General features: G+C 40.5%; 1 protein-coding gene across 1 annotated transcript in view; it reads left to right on the top strand.

The window, feature by feature from the left end:
- The first annotated feature begins 5,616 nt into the window (after nt 1-5,616).
- The window catches only part of ITGA4 (integrin subunit alpha 4), a 34,613-nt gene continuing 18,478 nt past the window's right edge, over nt 5,617-21,751 (top strand). The window contains exons 1-11 of the mRNA XM_005152563.3: nt 5,617-5,857; nt 5,941-6,062; nt 12,794-12,900; nt 12,999-13,128; nt 14,425-14,492; nt 15,151-15,280; nt 17,618-17,703; nt 18,031-18,090; nt 18,183-18,320; nt 19,292-19,403; nt 21,580-21,674. Of these exons, the coding sequence (XP_005152620.2) occupies nt 5,673-5,857; nt 5,941-6,062; nt 12,794-12,900; nt 12,999-13,128; nt 14,425-14,492; nt 15,151-15,280; nt 17,618-17,703; nt 18,031-18,090; nt 18,183-18,320; nt 19,292-19,403; nt 21,580-21,674 (1,233 nt within the window). The 5' untranslated portion in view covers nt 5,617-5,672. The remainder of the gene's footprint in view (nt 5,858-5,940; nt 6,063-12,793; nt 12,901-12,998; nt 13,129-14,424; nt 14,493-15,150; nt 15,281-17,617; nt 17,704-18,030; nt 18,091-18,182; nt 18,321-19,291; nt 19,404-21,579; nt 21,675-21,751) is intronic.

Raw genomic sequence — 21,751 nt, 5'->3', positions numbered from 1 at the left:
TGTCAGCAAAACTGGCATCTACTTTGATCTGCTTCAGTTAAATGACCAAAGGTAGTGTTTTTAGCTTGTCCTCTGGTTTATCTTGCCTAGCAGAAGCAACAGAGCAATGTTTAACTTACAGTTGCTTTGCAGCTACGAAATAGAACTAGGCAAAGTTCTTATGGACTCTGTTCCATTCCCACTACACACAATCTCTTCAGCAGACATGTTGAACATATGGAGTAATAGAAAAGTGAGAAAAAAAAAAACCTCAAACCAAAAACTTGCAACATCAGCAGATTTTCAGGCAATTTTCTGTTGAAATAGAAAATAATTTCAGGAAAGGGTCGGTTTAAAGAAATTGCTATTCTGAAAAAAAAAGGGAAAATTAAATAACTTTTTTATGTTGAAATAGTCTGAACATACATTTTTGCTTTTTGTGTAAAAGTAACTGTATCAGCCCTAAAATATTCATTCGAAAAGGTGAAAATAATGAAAAATGCCACAACTGTGCTGATCCAGACTTTTGCAGTGGAAGACATAGACATGACACATGGAAATTTGAAATGGGAAAGTTTCAAAAGCTCAGCAATTCCTTGGGGATGGGAAAAGAGTTTGCTACTCAGCCCCACTAGAAACTAATTGTTTATGGTTGGGTCTGATTTGTAACTCAAAAATCTTATACAAAATTCTAAGAAAGGAAAAGGATTTGCAATGCATTAATCACACATACACATACAATAATTAATTTCCAGTATTACCTATCTGTAAATCAGAATGCAGTCATTAGTCAAGCTGTTGTTAACTATAATGATCTATTGTTTGCTTCTCATAGTCAGGTTGCCATAGCCACTGTCTGCATGACACCATTATAAGGTTAAGTATTGGAAAGCTCTTTTGGAAAGCCTGTCTTCACCAACACAAGTGTTTGACAAAAGAAAAAACTGCCTTAAAGTATTTCCTAAAAAGACATCACGTGAGTGTGAAGACATTTGTCAATTCAATGGAAAGTTTCTTCCTCTTTAACTGATTCTAAATGAAATTCAGATCTCTAAAGAGAACATTAGCAAAATTATAAGTATCAAGACCCTTGCTAATATTAGCTACTTTTTGGTGCCTCAGACATCTGTGCTTAATTACACTTGTCAGTGGACAATATATTCTCTTTGTGCAAGCACACATATATCTTACAGCAGAGGGAAGATGAAGTATCTTGAAGAGAATCTTAGGGGTGAGTGTAACAGTATATTTGCCTTCTATAACTTCTCAGATGACAGCATATGAATAATAGGCTTTTTGGCCCACTGCCATTGCTGGGGGAGGAAGGGGGTGAGAGCTCAGAAGATTTCAATTTGAAATATAAATATTGCAGTACTTAGACAATTTCAAAATTAAATTTTCAACTCTTTGTAATTAGGAACAGGAAATCAACCACTGATCATTTTTATTTCTAATTGAGAGTAGATCTAGAGAGTAGATCTAGAATTCTATAAGCAATGGTAGGCTTACATGACACAAAGGAGATCAAAGACAGACACAGCTGAAAGTAGGCACACTCATGAAGATTTTTAGGAAAATCTGCTTTCCCTTGTATTTCCAACAGAGTGAAAGAACTCATGATCAGTTACCCAATATCTGCCCATACACAAGACTTAATTTAACGCAAATGCCTTACAAGCTAGGGAATCAAAAAGGGAGTAGTACAGATTAAGCAGAAGAAAGCTAATGAGAGACATTAAGAATGTTCTTCCTACAGTGATTTTCTTTACTTTCTTCTCACCAGCAGTGGGATGTATTAGAGGTATGCAATGTTGCAGAGTTATTAAAGACCCAAACCACTGCTTTTCTCAAATCAAACAGCTGTAGGGAAGGCAAGTTGGCTTTTTTTTCCAAGCAACTTCCTTTCATACACCTTCCAAATGCAGAAACTAACACATGAAAATCTCAGCAGTAGTTACTACCTCATAACTGGATTTATTCAACCTTGAAGGACCATATATCATCCTATATAAAACTGTATGGTCACCTTGTTCACATCATGTTGTATGTTAATATCTAAGGCACTAGTAAATCTGGTTTACTCTTATATAGCTCTTTTTAAGATGGACCCTTCAGGACACAGGCAGAAGAGTATTTGGACAAAGATCCTGAACTCCAGCAGGAGATCAATGCTCAGGAAATGGATTTCTGCTTCCATTTTAAAGTAGATGTGAGGCTTTAAATATGCAGACTCTTGCCACTTCTAGAAATCAAAGGCTGTTGCCTGAGAAAGCTCCTAAAGCTGCAGCAGAAGCTTAAACCACCCTACTAATAAAACCAACACTGCTGGCTAACCACACAACATCTGCACTGCAAATCTGATATAGGTTTGGGCTTTCTGCTGGGTTATTTTTAACCCAGATCACTTCGCTGATCTGGTTCAGTTCTCAAGACACAGAACAGTATCAGTGTAACAGAGGCAGAAGTATGATTCAATAATGAGCAGCAAGAGATGAGGACAGTCAGATGAAGTGCACACATCTGCTATAAAAAATGCTTGCCAAACTGTGGACTAATATACTTTCTCACTTAACAAACCATCCCAACAGCTCCTCTGAAATTGCCTTAGATGGTGAACCAATGTCAAGCAGAAGAGCAAGATACTGATATTTTGCTTCCAGCATTATTAACTCACAGAGGACTATAAAAGATGTGCTGTCCAGATTGCATAGCAGCAAGAAGTTATGGGAAGGATTTACTCTTATTATTTCAGGATGAGTTTGTATCTATCAATGCATACTTTCTTTGTAAATATGGGTCCTTGTCTTCCACTTTTGATTCCACCTTTTCTGCAAGTTCTCCTAATAATCCCTAATAGAACTCAAGTTCTCTCTCTATCACACCCTTTTGTGAATTTTGGATTGATTTTGCTTTCTGCCTCCTCCTGCACCTGATCAGTACTAATACCATCAAATATTTCTCAAAATATGGATTCCTCACACTCCACTAGATTGATGTTCCGCTGATTTCATTTACGTCATGTGGATCATGATCACATAGACACTAGCACAGTCTAGGAGACAGCAGACACTTTTCCTCCTGGCAGGCAAAGTACAATACAGTTCTTATCTGCACCACATAAGCAACTATCTGTGTGCCAATAACTGAATCCTACAGCTTTATAATCTATCTTCTCTTGTCAGCTAAGACCTCTGCCACCAGCCCAGTGCCTTCTTTAGCAGTCCAGGGGCTGCTAGAACAGAGGTTCAACAAAGTCCCTAAAACTTTCAATAATGTCTATCTCCCATCAATACTGGTCTCAGGAGACTGTAATTTGTCTCTGAGTACCACAAGCACCTAGCACACATTTACACTCATTAATAAGCTACAACACCAAAAGTGAAGAACAAGTCATCTAATCAAGGGTTAAGGTGGCGTTCTCCCAAATGGTTAGAAATACAGCTGCAGAGATTGCTCAGTTGCAGTTACATGGTTCCTGCATCAGCTATTTCCAAAATGATAGACTTAAGATGGGTCTTGGGAGAAAGCAGAAAGAACAGGTGTTTAGGAGATACACTAGCAAGGGAAAAGGAACCTGGGAAGCTGCTCCCTTCTCCCTTATTTCAGGGAAAGAGTATTTGTCTATTTTAGTGAACAAGAAATGAACCCAGGAATCATAACAATCTCTTAAAGAAAAGCCTTAAAGTGCCCTAAACTGGGTAAGTGGTCAGGGTGGTGATGAAACAATGTTACAATTTCCCACCAACCAAACCACAATTTAGCATTTTGGCTTTAAATCGTGCTTGTTTTTGCTGCTTTCAGAATGACAGTGAAAACTTCTTGACTGGTAAAAATGCAGATTCACAGCTGCTGTTGATTGCTGTAACTCCTTTGATGTCAGTAGTTGGAAGGAAGATGAGTAGCAGCTGAGGAGCTGCCTAACTCCTTTACATGAAACAGTCGATGCAGTACATCAGGGTGATCCAGGGAAGCCCTCTGATGGTTCTAAAGATGAGGACTTAAGATACACTGCTGACTGACTAACTGTCAGATCTTGCAACGTGCTGATCTCATTTCCAGGAGTTACACATCTTCATGTGCTTGGGGCAAGAAGATTATCACTCCTGTGTTGTCCCAGTGCTCTGCTCTGGTAGTTGCTCAGCATTTTGCAGAAGTGTAACTTCTCACATTTCCACCAACTGAACGGAAATGAAAGGGGGGGTTATTCTAAGAGGCTTAAGATATTGTGAATTTCCATTAGGAGATGGTACTGTTTCACAGTAATTTCTAATGTATATAAATTCAATTGTTATTTAAACGATACTGGGTTTGCCTTCCAAATATGGTAAGTAATCTGCATAACTAAACTTTAAATTTTGAAGTGGTTATATTCTTGTCCCTCTAGCTCAAACTACTGTTATACATAGGTTATGTGTATACATGGATTATGGCAGCAGGGAAGCCCTGGCATTCAAGGGGCTTCCTCAGGCCAAAGTTTGTAGGTAGAAGCACCAGGCTTGATTTCAGTATGCACACAATTCAGCATGAGCTAAATCAAGAGTCAGTGACTGACTTCTGAAAACACACACAATAAAGCTCCTCATTAAGATCAAGGGAGCCTTTCCAGGACCTACTAAATACCAGATAGCTTGCATGATGGTCACACTTTTCTTTGTTCCTGTGCTGTCTGGAAGAAGGGCTGGTAACTCTATCAGCAACTGAAGAAATGACCAGGAATGTGAAAAACTTATTCCAAGATGTAAAAAAAAATCAGCCGATGCGGGGTTGCTCTGATTTCATCCGACTAAGTAAGCAGCCTTGCCAAACAGAGGTAGACTTGGGCTCAGAACTGTTTGCTGCTAGGGCACTGATTTCAGGACTCAAAAAAAACCCACGAGGGGGTTAGGGAAGATCCCCTCAGAGCAGTGATGGTGGAGAAGGCTCACAGCAGGAGGGTACTAGGATTTTTTTGCTACATCTTGAAGAATAATGTGAGCCTCACTACTCAGTCTCCCTCCCTGGGAGGGGAGGGAAGATGGGCTTGCTCTTGACTGTAGCTTCCCGGCTGGTGCTCAGGGTAGGTGGGCTGCGGGAGCTGCGAACCAGACTGACCGGACCGGGGCAATTCAAGGGAGCTGGGTCTGGAAAGTCAGCAGGAAGTTTTTAGGAAAAGTCCATGGCTCTCCCTTTCCCTCATTCTGCAGCGGAAACAGCAGCTACCTCGCCCTGACCGCCCGCCGGGCAGATGTACCGGGGCTAAGGTGAGGGATTCCCGACTCCCTCGCTGTGTCGCCAAGGACAGGGGTCGGACTGACCACGTCCCATGGGGCCAGGCCGTGCATTGCCCGGAGACACTGGGTCCCGGAGGCCGAACCCTCCCAGCACTTCCCTCCCGCAGCACCACCGTGGTCGCGGACGGGGCGGGGAGAAACCCGACCCCCGCCACCGGGAAGTGCGTGGGGCTGCAGCAACGCAGGAGGAGGCGGCGCGGCTGTGCGACTCCCCTGTCTGGAGGGGACACCTCGGCCCCGGGCTGTGGGCACGCCGCCCAACCCGCTGTAGCAGAGACAGCGCAGAGTGCGGGCTGCCGTCGTCCCGGGGTGGGGCAGGGTAAGGCGGGGGCACGGCGCTGCCCTCCCCTTTCGCCGAGAGGGGGAGCGGAACGAGGCGGGAAGCCGGCGCCGGCCGCCGTTTGCCTCCGGCTGGCCGGAGCCATGCGAAGCTGTGGGACGGCGAGGGGGGCTGCTGGTTGGGCTGCCCCGCTGCTCTTGCTATGGCAGTGCCTGCCGACGGTGCGGCCTTACAACTTGGACACTCAGCATCCGCTGCTCTTCCAAGGGGGCAACGGGACTCTCTTCGGATACTCGGTTCTCCTGCACCAACACGGCGAGGAGAAATGGTGAGTTCCCGTCCGGCCGGGTGGCCCCCGCGGGGTCCGTTCCGCCCGTCGCAGCCCCTCACGCTGCCGTCTCTGCCCCGCAGGCTAGTGGTGGGCGCTCCGCAGGCCAGCTGGCCCGCCAACATTTCGGTCGTCAACCCTGGGGCCATTTTCCGGTGCCGGATAGGGGGGAACCCCCGCGGGCGGTGCGAGCAGCTCCAGCTGGGTGAGTCGGCGGCGGGGCGCGGGCGGTGAGGAACAGGGCGCTGGCGGAGTGTCCCTGCCGGAGGGGAGGGTGGCTGGAGTGTGCCTGCGGGCGGCGGGACGGGTGGGTTCTTTGTAGGTTTCTCCTGCTTCCTTTCAGGTGAAACTGGCTTTATCTCTCGCTAAAGGGTGAGACTGACGCTATCGCCGAAGGCCATCAGCGGTGCCACCTTTATTTTATTTTATTTTCTCTAGACAGAAAGAAATGCACCAAAACTTGATTTGGAGAACTTGTTATGTGACAGCTCTCGTTACCAGTTTTCTTTCACACCTTCAGCATCTAGTTCGAAAGCCTCCTGAGAGTTTCTCTCGTACTTGTCAGCAGAAAGTTAGTTCAGCTTTCAGAGCTGAGGGCCAGTGCAACGAGCTCAGAGATGGGGGGTGGGGTGGGGGGTGGAAGCATGTGTCTGAATCGTCTTTTGCAAAGGTTTTTCTTCGTAAAAACTACCCTGAAGTAACTCTGAGCCACAGTGTCTCGCGGGTGGGTTCTCCCTGCTTCCAGGTTTGCTGGAAAAAAAATAGAGTTTAAGGGGAACAAAGCTATTTTTGACTGAATCGGTTCTTCCAGCTCTTGCATTCATCCAAACTCCTCTTCCTCCTCAGCCACCATGCTTGGGAGATGCAACTGGATAGGCTTAGCCAACTTCAAAGTGTTTGCTACTTGTTAAAAAGGAGAACACTTTGCAGTGGGTTACCATGATTATGTGTGAATTGCTTTGGGCTCTGTTCTTGTTCCATTGGCATGCAGTGCTATTGGTTCTATCTATGCACAGGAAGCTTCCTGAACTTTCTATCCTGCTGTGACTGAGACCATCCGATCCGTTAAAACTATGAACTTACCGCCCAGTAAGGATAAGCGCGGGAAAGGGCATTCAAATTACTTGAAACCAGTGAAAGCAATTGTGTGCCATGAACTGAATGAGCATTCTGTGACGAAAATGTTAAAACAACTATTTCTCTACACATCTATGCATGATGGTTGGAACTGATGGGTTCTATGCATTTTTTCATTTACAGGTAGAAATAAGAGTTGTGTTGGTTTGTTGTTTTTTTTTTTTTTACCAAGCCACGAGAACATAAGATACTTTAAGCGGTTCTTGTAGCCACATAAAGAAAAACCAAGCTGCTCATAGAAGGAACTGCAAGAAAACTTTTTCCAGCCCAAGTAGTTCTTATTTTTTGTTCTTTTTAATATATAACAAAGAATCTTCTTCTCCAAATGTTTGTTTGTAAGAAAAGGCTTGCAGAAGTAGTAAAATAGCCAAGACCCAGTAAACCCCTTCTGGATTGGAGGTGAAAACAAGTGTTTTACTGCATGGGGGAAGGAAAAGAGGGGAAGGGTAGTAAGTTTCAGGTTCTTTGAAAACTACATGCATCTGCAGTACTTCTCGACTTACTCATTTAGCCAGTGGAGAAACAAAAGCTCTAACAAAATAACTTGATGGGCTTTTTCCTCAGTAGCTTAAGGGATTCAAAACGAAATGATGCAACAGGTGAATGGAAATGTATATGTGGCTCCAGAGGCTTAATTTAACACAGCTGCTATTCCTGGGTTTAGAGGCAGCAGGTTACGCAATGATGTTTGGTGTCTTGTCCTGCCCTCCTAAAACTAGTGATAATGCAAGAGATTTTTGCAAAATGTTTGTTTCCCTTAGTGCTAACTGACATCTTTACATCGTAAAGGTACGTCTGCAGTATTTCTGAAGTTAAATAGATACTGCAAAGAAGTGCTCTATTGTAAAACAGGTCATTGAGGTCAGTGAAGAAGCCAAAGGTGGTTGTGGTGTGTGGGGTGTAAATGAAGTAGTGTAGTATCTGAAGTTTGTTAAGCCTCTCCCATCCTGCTGAGCAGTCACAGAAGTACACAAGGGAACTTGCAATTGCAAAGCTGAACTTAATTATCTCTTGTCTAAGTCATTCAGGCTGTCAGTAACTCTTGGACATAATGGTTTTATCAATGCTGTGTCTTTCAGTCAGTGACCTCCTCATTCTCCTGCTTGGATTGATGACAGTGACAAGTCTGAGTTCTGATCTTGTAGAATAGGGTAATTTCATTTGAAAAATGTACAGTGATATATTATCTTGCTGGGACAGGCAAACTGAGAAATAAGCCATTTCTGACTTTCTCTTAAATACTTCAATTCACATTTCTGACAGTAAAAGAATCTTTGAGGTAGTAAGTTTCTAATTGTGAGTCATAAAAATGTCGATGTGACAACAGGTGATTGAAATGGGTTTTTCCAAGTGTTTGGCCTCTGTAATGGATGTGAATTATTTAGAGACAAATGTTAAAACACCTTGTTGCTATTTTTCACTGAAGTAGCCTCGAAACTGGCATAACTAATTAATTAAGGATTCCTGCACAATTAGGGAGCCTCTGATCACACAAAATTCCTGTTGTATTTTTTATGTTGTACGTCCCTATCTGCTTGCTCAGAAGAGAAAGGGTTGCTGAGAACAGTACTGTGCTGCTGTCATTCCAGCATCTGGAAATAACCCATCCTGGCATACTTCAGGGAATTTTACATTTGTTCAAGGTGTTTCAAGGGCCTAGACTGGTTTAAGAGCTGAAGAGGAACCATGAGATACATTATCAAATCTTCATCTTCCAGGCCCCTTACTGGCATTTAAAAATCTCTTCCTGATTTCTGAATAGAGGAGTAATGTTTTGAGAGGTTTTTTTTTCTAGTTCTGTTCCTTCTGTTGACGGTGTCAAGTATTCTAGACTGCTGATTTGTTTGTATTTGGAATGGTTTTAAACTATGACTTATGTTAGATGCAGAGGCTTGTAATCAAGCTCTAAGCACAAATACAAAATACACTTTTTCAGGTTTATTATTTGGAGCAGTAAGTGTCCATTTCTACCAGTCTCCCGGCTTTTTGAATTTCAAAACCTTGCCCACGTCAGTTTGAGGTAGTCATAAGTTATTGCAGAGGAACTTGCACAGAGTTTGTCAGATGTTTTGATATTCTGGAGTTACAAAACAAAACAGAAGTTCTTCAACAAAATAGCTCTCAGATTTGAAACAATGATTCACTGGCTAAAAATACTGGAAACAATTTCTAAAAGTTGCAGTTCAGTCTAAAAACAACAGATTCAGCTAGGAAGGTACACAGTAAATTCAGAGCATCGTGTTTAATATAAGACCAGAAAGCTCTGCCCACAGTTTTAGCCTTCTACCCTTCCTTTTAAGTCTCTGATACAATTAACCTGTGAACAAATTGCCCTCTAGCTCCCCCAGCTGAATCATTGCAATGGAAAAGTGAGCAGTTAATGGTTTTCCCCATAGGGCTGACCTGCGTTCAACTTTTGAGTTCAGTAAGCTTTGCCTTTGGTAGTTTGGCTTTTTGATCTCACTTGCATTGTTTGTCCCCTATCAGTGATCTCCTTTGAAACAGACACACTATTCCAAGGAAGACAGGACCTTCTGGACCTAGATCTGTTCAGAGTTCAACAGCTGTCACTTAACTAAAATGTTTTGGGTAGAAGTGGCTCAAGGGAACATAAGAGAAGTAAGACCTATCAATTCTTTGTAGAGATCACCCTGGATGAATGAAAAAGAGTCTGATGAGGCCCTGACATCTAGGAGCAGGATATTAAAAGGCTTATTGTCTTTGCAGTAGACTTCATAGTTTTAATCAATTAGCAATAGGACCAGAGGAGTTCTGGGAGGATAAAAAGGATCATGGGAGGCTGTTGGGCATGGAAAGTACTGGAGCAAGTTATATAAAACTGTTTTTTCAGATGACATTGCAGACATCTGTATTGGAGTCCTTGAGGCCAAAGTTAGAAGAGGCTTTATAAGTTGTGACCTTATTTATATGTGCTTGTGCTGTTTCTGTGGATGTATGCAGCAGGGATTATAGCAGAAGTGTATCATCCAGCTGTGTAATGTACACAGGCTGGGCAGTTACTTATCTCTCATAACTTCATGACAGCACGTGTTCCTTTTCCCTGAGGCAACCAAGCTGCCATGTCCTCTTGAGCTTATGCAGTGCTGCTCTGTTGCTTGTGCAGAATATAGCATTCTTTCTTCTTATTCAATAAAGCTTTTATAATGTCATACCCCGAGCAAGGGCTCATCATGGTGCCTAGGATGTCAAGCTCATGCTTCTCTTGCCCACAAAGGCCTATCATTTTCAAGGTGGTTGAATACTTGCCAGTTAGAGGAGACAAAAACTAGCAGGACAACAGAGGGCCAAAGTGAACCTGAATCAAGAATGTTTGCTGGAGCCAAGTAAAAGGGGTAATGCAATCCAATGAGCATGAAGAAATGGTGGTCCTTTTTCATGTTATGACACAGAAACAAAGCACTAAGACAAGCAATACTTATCTCTCGTGTCACTATTATCTAATCTTGTTTGACTTACTGATAAACTCAAAAAGCCTCTTGAGGTTTAAATTTCTGACACTGGTCTTCTCTGCTTTTTCCATTTTCTAAAAATCCACATACACTGTAAACCAAAGTTACGGTCATCAAGGGATGGAAAACATTGCTAGAAGGGTGTTAGCAGAGGGCCTTTTGCGATCTCAAGGATTAATTCTTACATGTGGGGGTGTAATAGAATTTCGTTTTCTGAGGACATTTCAACCATATTAACATGCTCTATAGTTCATATGAACAATGGGCATGTCTCCCTTAGGAAGTGAGGACTTCTACATGACATAACTCCAAAATCAAATTCCAAAACTAAATTCCAAACTTGTGGCTGAAATTGATATGTATTCAGCATGTGGAAGTTCATGTCATTGACATTAGCCAAGTAGGAGAATTCGGAAGCTTATCACTTAAACCTGCAGAAAAAAACTTATTTTTTGTAGATTTTTTTAAGTAATGCATTTTCTTTCATGCTTGTCTTGAAGTAAGAGCCCATATGTTGTTAATTACCGTTCCTCAGGTCACCTACAGGAATTATTAAATGACAGTAATATAAAATCTCTTGGCTGGAAGACAATTAAGTATGAGAGTGCTAAGGTCAGTTCCTGTTTACTTGGACTTTGCATCCCTATTTCCTTGATGTCTCAGGGAAAGTTATATGGGGGAGGAAGTAGTAAAGAAGAGGTGAAGGAGAGTCAGATGCCTCTTGACTCTGTGAAGGGTATTATGTTTGGAAGAAGGTTGAGTGCTGTTATGGTGTGCAGGGTGCGTCCTCCTCCTGCAGGATGGTGAGGGGTTCTAGACTGTGCTACTCTCACCTCTCCATCAGAGCAGGGAGAAAGCATGATGTTTGGAAAAAGAAATAGAAAGATAATACATGAGCAGAAGAAATCAAGGCTCCAGGAGTTTCTTCAGACAAATGTCAATTGCTAGGCTTGTCACAAAACAGTAGGGAATAAGCTCTGAAATTAGGATGGTTGTTGGATTCATAGAATCATAGAATGGTTTGGGTTGAAATGGACCATAAAGATCATACAACTGCTTCTCCTCATGTTTTCTTACCATGTGATAAAGAGCTATCTTGACTACAGTAATCTGGTATTTTCTCTCAAAAAGTCCATGACACCCTAGGTATTAAATCATGTGCCTTTCTCCTGGCTATTGAATAGAGTAAGTGTATCCCTCCACTCTATAGCCATACTTCATTGATAATTGTGCAATTGTATGTCCTGCAAAAGGAATTCAGCAAGTCCACTACAGTGTATTTATTTAAACTCTCTAGTGCATTGGACAGTGACAAATTTCAGCTCTGGTGTGAGCACAGTTTTAGGGGGAGTGATTTCTTTTTTACCCCTGGGTACATTGGTACTCTGGGGTGTGCATTGGCATCCTTTTCTGAGTAACTAAACCCCTTAAACCTGCAAAGTTTGGGGTTCACTAGTAAGTGTGTTGAATCTGTGGGAGTCTTAAAAATTATGCAAAAGTTTGTCCAAATGCCTTATAAGAAATGTCTTTCATCAACTGTATTGTGCTGATGCATAGCAAATACTGGTTCAATGATTTGGTTAATGTTTATTTATACAGACATCTTACAAATAAAAAGCTTGCTTTATGCAGCTTGGAATGTTTTTAAATGTTTAGCTTCTCCTTACCAATACTTCTTTCTAGAAGGAAGCAAATATTTGTTAACTTGGCAATACTTTTGAGGGCATTAGAAGAAATTTCACTGTAGTCTCTAACATTTTAAAAATTAACTCTTAAGAACAAAACCAAAGAGCTGCAGATAAATAATTGCAACAGTGTAGGCAGTACATAGGACATGCATATATAATGTTCTGGCATCTCCAGTAGACTGCAGTTTTACAGCCTTTATTTTATAGCCATTTGCAGTAGAGATCATTTTAAGGTCTGCTGCCAGTAGATACGTGTTTGGAAAGATGCTTGCTTTAGGCTAGAGTTTAGGTAGCACTCACGGGTGTTACTTGTGTTTCTTAGAAACTTTCAGGCCAAAGAACACTGGCAAAGCCAGTCCTTCATCAGATTGATGTAGCCTAACTTTCTATCTTAATTTCAGTAATGATGGAGAAGCCAAGCTTCACTGCCAAATTATGTTCAGAACCAGTATGCTCCCTTTGGCTATGTGCAATTGTACCTTTGTTCAAGAAGAAAGTGAAAAGTCTACATGGCCTGTTTAAGACAGAAGTCAGATCCACCAGTTACTATAGTTTCCCCTTAGAGTTTTTGAGTGCTTCTCTCTCACTACATGGGCCTTCAGCTTGTATCCCTGCTCAAAGCATTGGTCTTTGTGTCCTAGGCAACCCCAATGGAGAGTACTGTGGGAAGACTTGTTTGGAAGAGCGTGATAATCAGTGGCTGGGTGTCAGTTTATCGAGGCAGCCAAAAGAAAATGGATCTATCGTTGTATGTATTAACGGCTGGAGCTGAGTGTCTGTTTGTCGGACTGCTTTTACATTTCTTGCACTTCTCTGTCAAAAATCACGTTTGATTTTTATCCATAGGCTTGTGGACATAGATGGAAAAATATCTTTTACATAAGAACTGAACACAAACTCCCATATGGTATTTGTTTTGCTGTCCCTTCTGATTTTCGAACTGAACTGAGCAGAAGAATATGCCCATGCTATAAAGGTAAGCAGATTGCTTGGGTCCTTTGTAGGGAAGGGCAAGATAAGTGCATGGTGTGCAGTTTGTGAAAAGCCTATGTTGCTGTGAGCAGGCTTTCTGCAGCCAAATGTTTGAAGGTTGAGTGCTAATGATAGGAGGCCAACTTAAGGTGTAAATTTGTTAGCAAGATGTTTATCACTTCAAATAAAAGCTTCTTTCAACAGGTAAAAAAAATACAGTTTCAATCGGGCATCAGAATATTTGTTCCTTAGACTGGATCAGTGGAGCATGTGTGGTCCTCAAAAAAAGGCCAGTAGAGGACTTCCTTGCTTCCTTTACTTCCTTTGCTTGCTCTGCTCAGGAGAGTACCTCACAGCAGTAATACCAGGAAGTGATGGTTGCTGCCTGCTCCTTAGCCTTTGGTAGAAAGCTGCTGTGGTTCCTCAACACAGTGTGCGTCCCTGTTCTTTACTTGCCTCCTGCCAAGGCCACTGCTGTGGCATAAGAATTTCAGTGGTCATTCCTGAGAAGACTTCATGAGTAGAGTAGGAGTCAAGATGTGAAGTGGTCAGATGAGACCATCCCTGCCTGCCCTTTCATGCCTGCCTCACATCCAGGGGAACAATCTCATGAGGCTGCAAGGAAGAACTGACCATCTGGCCTTTCTGTGCAGACCAATAGAATAATGCCATCAGATGTCTTGCTGCTGGCTTCAGAGACTATTACAAACATAGGTGAAATCACGCTTTTACCTTTGATGACTTTTCTAAGCGAACAAATCTATTGATGAGATGAAGGAAATTCTGATGAGGGAGGCAGTTAGCAAAGAAAAGCAGGAAAACAGAGCTGGGAGAGTTGGATATAAAGGCAACTGCTAAGGATGATGGATACCAATATGTCTAAGATAGCCATAACACAAGCTCTGCAGAGCACTAGTGGAGCATCAAAACAACTGTCAAGAATCATAAGCCTGTCAATCAGATTATGCCTGAATTGTACAAAGTGGAAGAGGAGAGCTAAGCTTATCTAACTGTGCTACTCAAACTATTTGTGCTATTTCATTCATGGAACAGTTTAAAAAAGAAAAGTATAGCCTTTATAGTCACAGGATTTCACAGCTGTGATCAGGTAATACATAGTACTTTGAATTTGTTACAATACTATACTGAAGCTACAGTGGAGACCAGTATTTCTAGTTTTATTACAGAACTGAAAATGTTTTGTTGTTTTTTAACTTGTCTCAACTTCTGTTGACAAGCTGGTAACAAATTCTTAAACTACATGCTTCTCATATTTTTTAAAATGTCTTGGCATTCTCAGATCATGTGCGAAAGTTGGGAGAAGACCATGGGTCGTGCCAGGCTGGAATGTCTAGCTTTTACATTGAGGTGTGTATTAAAAATACCAAACTTCTTTCTAGGTATATACATACTTAATATACGTACACATACCTAAAAGTGTACACATAAATGCAAACATTAATGCTGTCTTTTATTGTGGGAGGAAAAAATCGGACTTTTCTCATCTCTTTTTAATTGAAACTTGTAAGACCTGCATGATAATTCTAAAACTAATAGGTTTTATTCCCAAGAATACTTTTACACTTTACTAAATGCAGAATTGCTTTTCATCTGGCAAAAGACTATGAATATAAGAGTGTGAAATTTTATTATTGTCTTCAATTTGTTTGATGTAACATTAACACTAATAATTCTTACCTTCTTGCTTGACAGAATAATACCGCATTATTTAATCTTCATTTCACTCAAAGATAATGATTCTCAAAAAACTCTTCAGAAGCAAATACACTGTTGCTCTTTTCTAAGTTGTTTACACCTTAAAGATTTTAATAATTGTATTTTTAGAAAGTCCAAAAAATATCATCTGTGATCTAGAGGTAATCCCCCAGTATTGAGGCAGAAGCATTTCCAGTAGCATTTTATTGAATTTATGTGAGGTCTAAAGACAAGAATTTGACTTGGTTTACTTATTTTCATTAATATTTAAATATGAATAACATTGGTTTTTTGTTTTTTTTTTTTTTAGGACTTAATTATAATGGGAGCCCCTGGGTCATTTTATTGGACTGGTTCTGTTTTTATATATAACACAACGGCAAATAAAATCCATGGTTATACAGATTCAAATAACCAAGTGAAGTTCGGCAGCTATCTAGGTACTTATAAATATTTAATACTTTACAAAAAATACAGGCCAAAGAATTAGCTAAATAGCTGATCTTCAAGTGAGTGCACAGTTTTATCAGTGCTTTCTTTATCAATCCCAGAAGCGACGGTTCTAAAGGTGTGTTCTGATTTTGTTAAATATTATTTTATTATAAGGCTTCCTCCATATTATTTTTACATGTAAACTTCTCAAACACTGGATTTCTGTTTTTATCATCTCTTTAGTGAGTTTCTATGGTTTCTTGATTTAGAGGGGAGAGATAGGTTTCTGATTAGTACGGTTTGCTTGGTCTGGATTCATGGAAAAGCAAACCTTATCTATGAATGCCTACAAACAAAGCCATGAAGCTCCTACTCATGTATCCAGTTCCAAGTAATTAGCTGAATTTAGTGCTAAAATTTGTAGGGTTTTATACCAAGAGCCATCATCAGCTTCAGTTTTGTCACTACATACTCAGAAAACCTTGTCTATCCTTCCTGAACTCCTGAGCAAGGATATTTTTGCCTGTGACTATTGCTTTTTGTATTTTCCCATTCATAGATCTGATTCATGTGGATAAACATTTCCTGTGTCTGATTTCACTCTTTTGATAATAGGAAGCAGGTACATCTTATGAAGTACAAAGTGACCAACTTCAGAACTCAGTACTGAGCCTTGCAAAGGCTGCAGTTGGGCTCTGTGGGAAAGTCAAGCAAAAGAGATGCTAGATGGCAAAGGTGATCAAATACCCAAGTCACTATGGTTAACCAATAATGTTTCTAATCTTTCATAAGACAAATTTCCAGTAACAATCAGCAGAAAAAATATTGCACCTGTATGGGAAGAAAAAGGTCATCCCAGATTTCTACTCGTATAGCTATAACAGTGAGAATTTCTGTAATGAATGAGTCAAATCATTCATAGCTAAAAGTCAGGCACAGGCAAATGGGCAAAAGCTTGCATAAGAACTGGTGCTGGAGAAGGGTACATGGAAGGCATTCCGGCATGTGTGTGGCCTCTTCTGGTTCCCCTAGCTATCCAGGACCTGAGATGAGCTGGAGTTTGCTTCAGAAATACTTCTCTAGTGACCTGGTGCAACTGTACCAGGCTTGGCAGAGCCATGTGTCCTCTAAACTTAGCCTTTCTACAGGAACATGAAGAAAGGGACTCTTAGCTCATCTGTGTGTCTCTGCAGTAGCAGCTATGATAAACCTTAAATGTTGCATTGTTCCATGCTACTTAAACCTCTGCTTTGTTCCCTTATAATAATACAAAATGTGGTTAAAAGAATGTAAAGGCTACGGTTGTGTTCCATTTTTGGCATTATTTAAGGCCAAAATCTATTTCAGGTTAATTCTGTTAACAAAGTTTTTTGGTTTTTTTAGTCTGAGTTTACTTCTCCCTTAAATAATAAACAAAAATATCCTTACCTGCTTACCAAGTGGTGGAAGTATCTTGTGACCTGAGTGTAATTCAAACACATGACTAGACAGAATTATCTACTTATGCTACTCTTCTTCTAGCAGGGATTGAGAAGTTGCTTTCTTTATTTACATCCTTCATTAAACAAAGAGTAATAATTAACAAATAGAGATCCCTAGGAGGTGTATGGGAAAGGTTCATAATATTTTGCGTAAGTTGGAAGAAATGCAGAATGTTGATTCACACGTTATGCAGTGAAAATGGAAAAATCATCTTGGATCAGATGAGAGCAAGCCTTAAAAAAAAGCTGGCTTAATGAGAACTTGAATTCTAGATCAGTATCTTCATGGGTAAATATTTAAGGCTTGTTCTTATCTGATCCGAGATGATTTTTCTATTTTCACTGTGTACTGTGAGAGCCAACATTCATTCAGTAAATGCAAGAGTAGCAGAATATATCAGCTGTCTCCTCTGTTTCAACTTAGCTGTAATGTTTTCTGGAAAGAGTATTGATGACTTGTGTAGACACAGATAGCTCTGTAGGACCACACAGATCAGTTTGCAGTCCTGTGGCTGGACACCTGCACCAAAGTGTGGTCCTCTTTGTGCAGAGCTGTCTCCACACGTTGCAATACTTCTCTTATGTAGACCCATTTACAAAAATATATTTTTTTGGCTTTTAAAGTGTAGCAGATGATTGAGATTCTGGGAAAGAAAAGAGTTTTTCTGACACTTGTTTCTGCTTGCCAGGACTTACTGGTTTTATTGACCTTTTGTATATATATAAAAAACTTTCCTTTCTGTTTTCATTGCCAATTTGCATGAGGTCTGAATGTCAGACTCAGTAATTTGTAGTGTTGACAGCTTTTGTACGTCATGCTCCCATTTTATTTCCAGTATTGAATAGTGCATTTCTAATTCACAGGATACTCTGTTGGGGCTGGACATTTTCTGACATCAACCAGTACAGAAGTAATTGGAGGGGCTCCCCAACAGGAACAGACTGGTAAAGTAAGAGATTGTTTATACTATTGGTTTGAAGAATATACCCCCATGTAGCCACCCATGATTTTCCAATTTAGGTTAATGTATTAAACACAAGTATCAGATAGGTATGATTTTTCATAGGGAGGAAAGTCAAAGGAGGAATGAGGAGTGATTGTTTAGATAACATTGGTGTGAGGTGTTAAAGGTACAGATAGGATACAGTAAATAGCTGTATTTTGTGATACTGTGTGTTGTTTTGGTGATTCTCTAACACATGTTGTAGAGAAAATGTGGGGAAATACTTCAGATTATTGTTCATTGGACTCCACTTACATTTTCTTTTCATTTTAGGCATATATTTTTAGCATTGAGGAGGACTTAAATATTCTGTTTGAACTAAGAGGTAAAAAGGTAAATCCTTCATACTACTTTTCTGCACCTTAGAACTTCTAGCATGTCTTCATGGAAATTCAACACCAATGTGATTTCATTTTTGCACACAGCTAGGTTCTTACTTCGGAGCTGCAGTTTGTGCTGTGGACCTGAACTCAGATGGCCTCTCAGACTTGCTAGTCGGTGCTCCAATGCAAAGTGTCATCAGAGAAGAAGGAAGAGTTTATGTCTATATCAATTCAGGTTCTGTAAGTATTTTCTTAAAATGCATGGTAATAGTCATTCTAGTATAACAAAGAGGAAGAGATTTCCTCTCAGCATACAACATTTCAGGATATAGAAAAAACAACTGTAGAACTGTGATGACAATCCTGGCAGGACTGTGTAGCATACCTGCAGAAGGCTGGCTGTATAAGGTGTGATGCATTGTTATGCTAGTGTTAGAACTTAGGTCAGACTAGTTTTTTGTCACAATATCTACAGGTGGTGACAGCCTGCCACTACAGCCTCCATTACAATGCTTACCACTGAACTGGTGTGTGAAGAGCAACTTTTTTAGCACTTCAGAAACAAACAAGGAATGAAAAACTTGCCTGCAGTTAGTGGTACCAGTCAGGAAAGAGACTGGTAATCCTCATTTGTCAAATAAATTAACTTTGCAGATCATGCATTAGAAATAGCTTTCTTTTATTCTTTTTAAGGATCAGACGTGAAAGTATAAACCCTATTTTTTGTGTGTTCTGAATTTATCTCTCTTTGTAAATTTTTTCGCATTTCCCTTCTTTTTTCTCTAATACATATTTATTTTCTTATACTTGCAATTAACATTTTCCTAACATGTTTTCTGCACAGAGATCTAAGTAACTCCAGGGTACCTACATCTAAGGCACACACAGTAGCTCTGAACAGCTACTCTTTACTACGTTTTTGGCAGTTTTGTCACAGCAGTAATCCCTTGTATTCTGATATAAGCTTACCACTGTTTACAGGTGCTTGCTATGGGAACACATTGCTGTTCGCCTTATTAAAAAACGACTTTCTTTTTTTTCTTAGTCTGACACTAAATACTGTTAAAATACCTTTGGTAGTGCTTGCTTCTGCACCAAGTCTTTCAGTAGGATTTTATATTGGCATCCAGGTCAGTTTTAACATTTTGAGTAATGTTCCAGGACACTTGGAAGGCACTCTGTTAAGGTACCGTTGACTCTGTTTCCTTTAGGAGGCAAAGATGGTAGAACTGAACATAGAGCTCAGTGGGAGTGACTCATATGCAGCCAGGTTTGGAGAGTCCATAGCCAATCTAGGAGACATCGATAATGATGGCTTTGAAGGTAGGTATAAAAAGAAAACTCCTTGGGTTTAATTCTCTCTGAGCAGTGGCCTGCCACAATAAACAGGACAATTATGGAAGTCTTGGAAGACTTTCAGTTGATAACTTGACTTTTCTAGTCCACTGTTTTGAAATACAGCTATTTCACAGTCATTGATGTGTAATACCAAGAGATTAGGTTCTGTTGCTTTAATAAAGAGCATAACCACAAGGTGATAACATAACCTATAACTCCAGGTGCTGGACCTCTAGTAGAATCCCTCATCCTGTTTTAGAGATCTGAGACAATGGTTGGGGAACAATTTTAACATCATAAATAAAAATTACACATTGAGTCAAGCTCTTCCAGTAGGAAGCACTAAATAGATGGAGATAAGGAAAACAACCTGCAAGCTGGGAGTCTATTGTGGGACTACTTCTCAGTCAAGCCCTCAGATAAGCCATGAATTGCCTAGCAAGGTTTACCAGTTGACAGACAACACAAGGAAGGACTTCAGTGGCCATCCGCCAGTGGTGATTTCAGAATGTTAATGGGGCTCTAAGGGAGGTTTTTGTTCCTGTTGTCTATAAAGGAGGATCTGTTTCAGGCACATAAAGTTGGATGCCTTAACAGAAGCAGAATATCCTCTCTTCCTTCCCCACCACCCAGGGTGAAACACCTTCTGTAAATATGATATGTTGATATTACTCTGGTGGAACCTGCTCAGAGAACAGAGGCATTCAGTCTCCAGACTTGTGTCTAACTTCTGTGATAAGCATAAAACTAACAGGCATTGAAAGGGAATGCTGTGTGAAAGTTACAGATAAAAGATATTTTAGTTCTAGGAAACATGAAAGGATGCAAGATGGGTTATAGCACCTAGAATGACTTTCATGGCCTTGAATTTCCCTTCTGCTTCCAGTTAGGCTGCCTAAAATGTATTTGCTACAGAAAGCCCCATGGTCTACTGCTCTTAGCTTCTTTTCTTCCAAGACCATTCACTAGCTGTTTAAGTAACCTGCAAAACACAGTTGACTGGGAGGCCTCCAGCTACACTGAAGAAAGCAGAGGGGGCCTGGCCCAGTGGCTTCATTCATTTTGTCATGGTTTAAGACAAAAAGGAATGACCAAAATTTCTGCCTGAAAAGCTGGCATGTCCTCCCTTCCAGCAGAAGGGCAGGCACAATACATGGTGTGGGGACAGGATAAAAACATGCCTGTCATGTTCTACTGTTCAAAAATTCATAAGCAGTTTCAGTTTTTCCATCATCAAAACTTGGACTGTAGGCAGGCAGCTAATATCCTTTGTGAGAAGCTGTGAGCTGTATCTTTATCAAGTCCATATCTTTATACTTCATAATTACCCTTTCTAATTGCAGGTACAATCCAGGGTTCTCCTTTCCCTTTGTTTTTGTGATTTCTGGTCCTGTTCCATAACCTGCAAAGCTTGGAATAGTCATTCTCTTCTTATCTGGTCTCCTTATCCGTAAAGCAGTTCTTTTTTTCCTTACCTCCTTTGGTACCTTTTCCTTATATTCTTGATACATGTAGTTCCTCCTGTTTTGCATTACCTTCACAATTTTACGCATAAGTTTCAGGTTTTCCCCCAAAACATTTGCAAACTCTAAAGGAAAAAACATATCCAGAGGTAGGGCTGGGGAACAGAGAAGTAAAATCAAATTAAGAGCACCAAAGCAATGTAGATGTATGACAGATAACATAATGTAAAATTGGCATCCTGAAACTGCAGAGGGGAGGTGGAGCAAACAGGTGGATTACCTTTCTAAGGGAGCAAAAACATTCGGGTTGGGGGGAAGTGAAGCAAATATTGAGTGGCAGTAGGAAAAGAATTTCTGTTAGACATAAAATATATCCCTTTGAACAAACCAGCTACCTTCATTTCCTTATTTAATGCCTGTTCAAGTCTGTTATTAGCTATCAAGGACATTTCATGTTAAAATAAATGGTTCATTTCGGGCAGCGTAATAAGAGTACTTTTTGTGTTTCAGTTATTTAATCCATGTGGGAATAGTAAATTATAGGAGTCATCATAGTTCTGTGAATACAAACAAGGGTTGTTTTTTTTGTTGTGGTGTGTTTTTTTTTGGGGGGTGGGAGCAATGTTCTTGTTTGGGTTGTTTTTTAAAGACCATGATACTTTTGACTAACCAACTGATAATTGTTTGTTTTTCCACAGATGTAGCAATTGGAGCTCCACAAGAAGATGATCTAAAGGGGGTTATTTACATATATAACGGCAGGGAAGATGGAATAACGCCATCATTTTCACAGGTACAATTTTGTAATTAAAAATAATCAGTCCAGAAAAACCTTCGGTTTCAAGAGGGTTCTCCCTTCATTTAACACTC

The sequence above is a fragment of the Melopsittacus undulatus genome, chromosome 8, assembly GCF_012275295.1.
Source record: "Melopsittacus undulatus isolate bMelUnd1 chromosome 8, bMelUnd1.mat.Z, whole genome shotgun sequence".
NCBI classification, from domain to species: domain Eukaryota; kingdom Metazoa; phylum Chordata; class Aves; order Psittaciformes; family Psittaculidae; genus Melopsittacus; species Melopsittacus undulatus.
The sequence above is the reverse complement of the archived record's forward strand: the minus strand, read 5'-3'. Positions and strand labels throughout refer to the sequence as shown.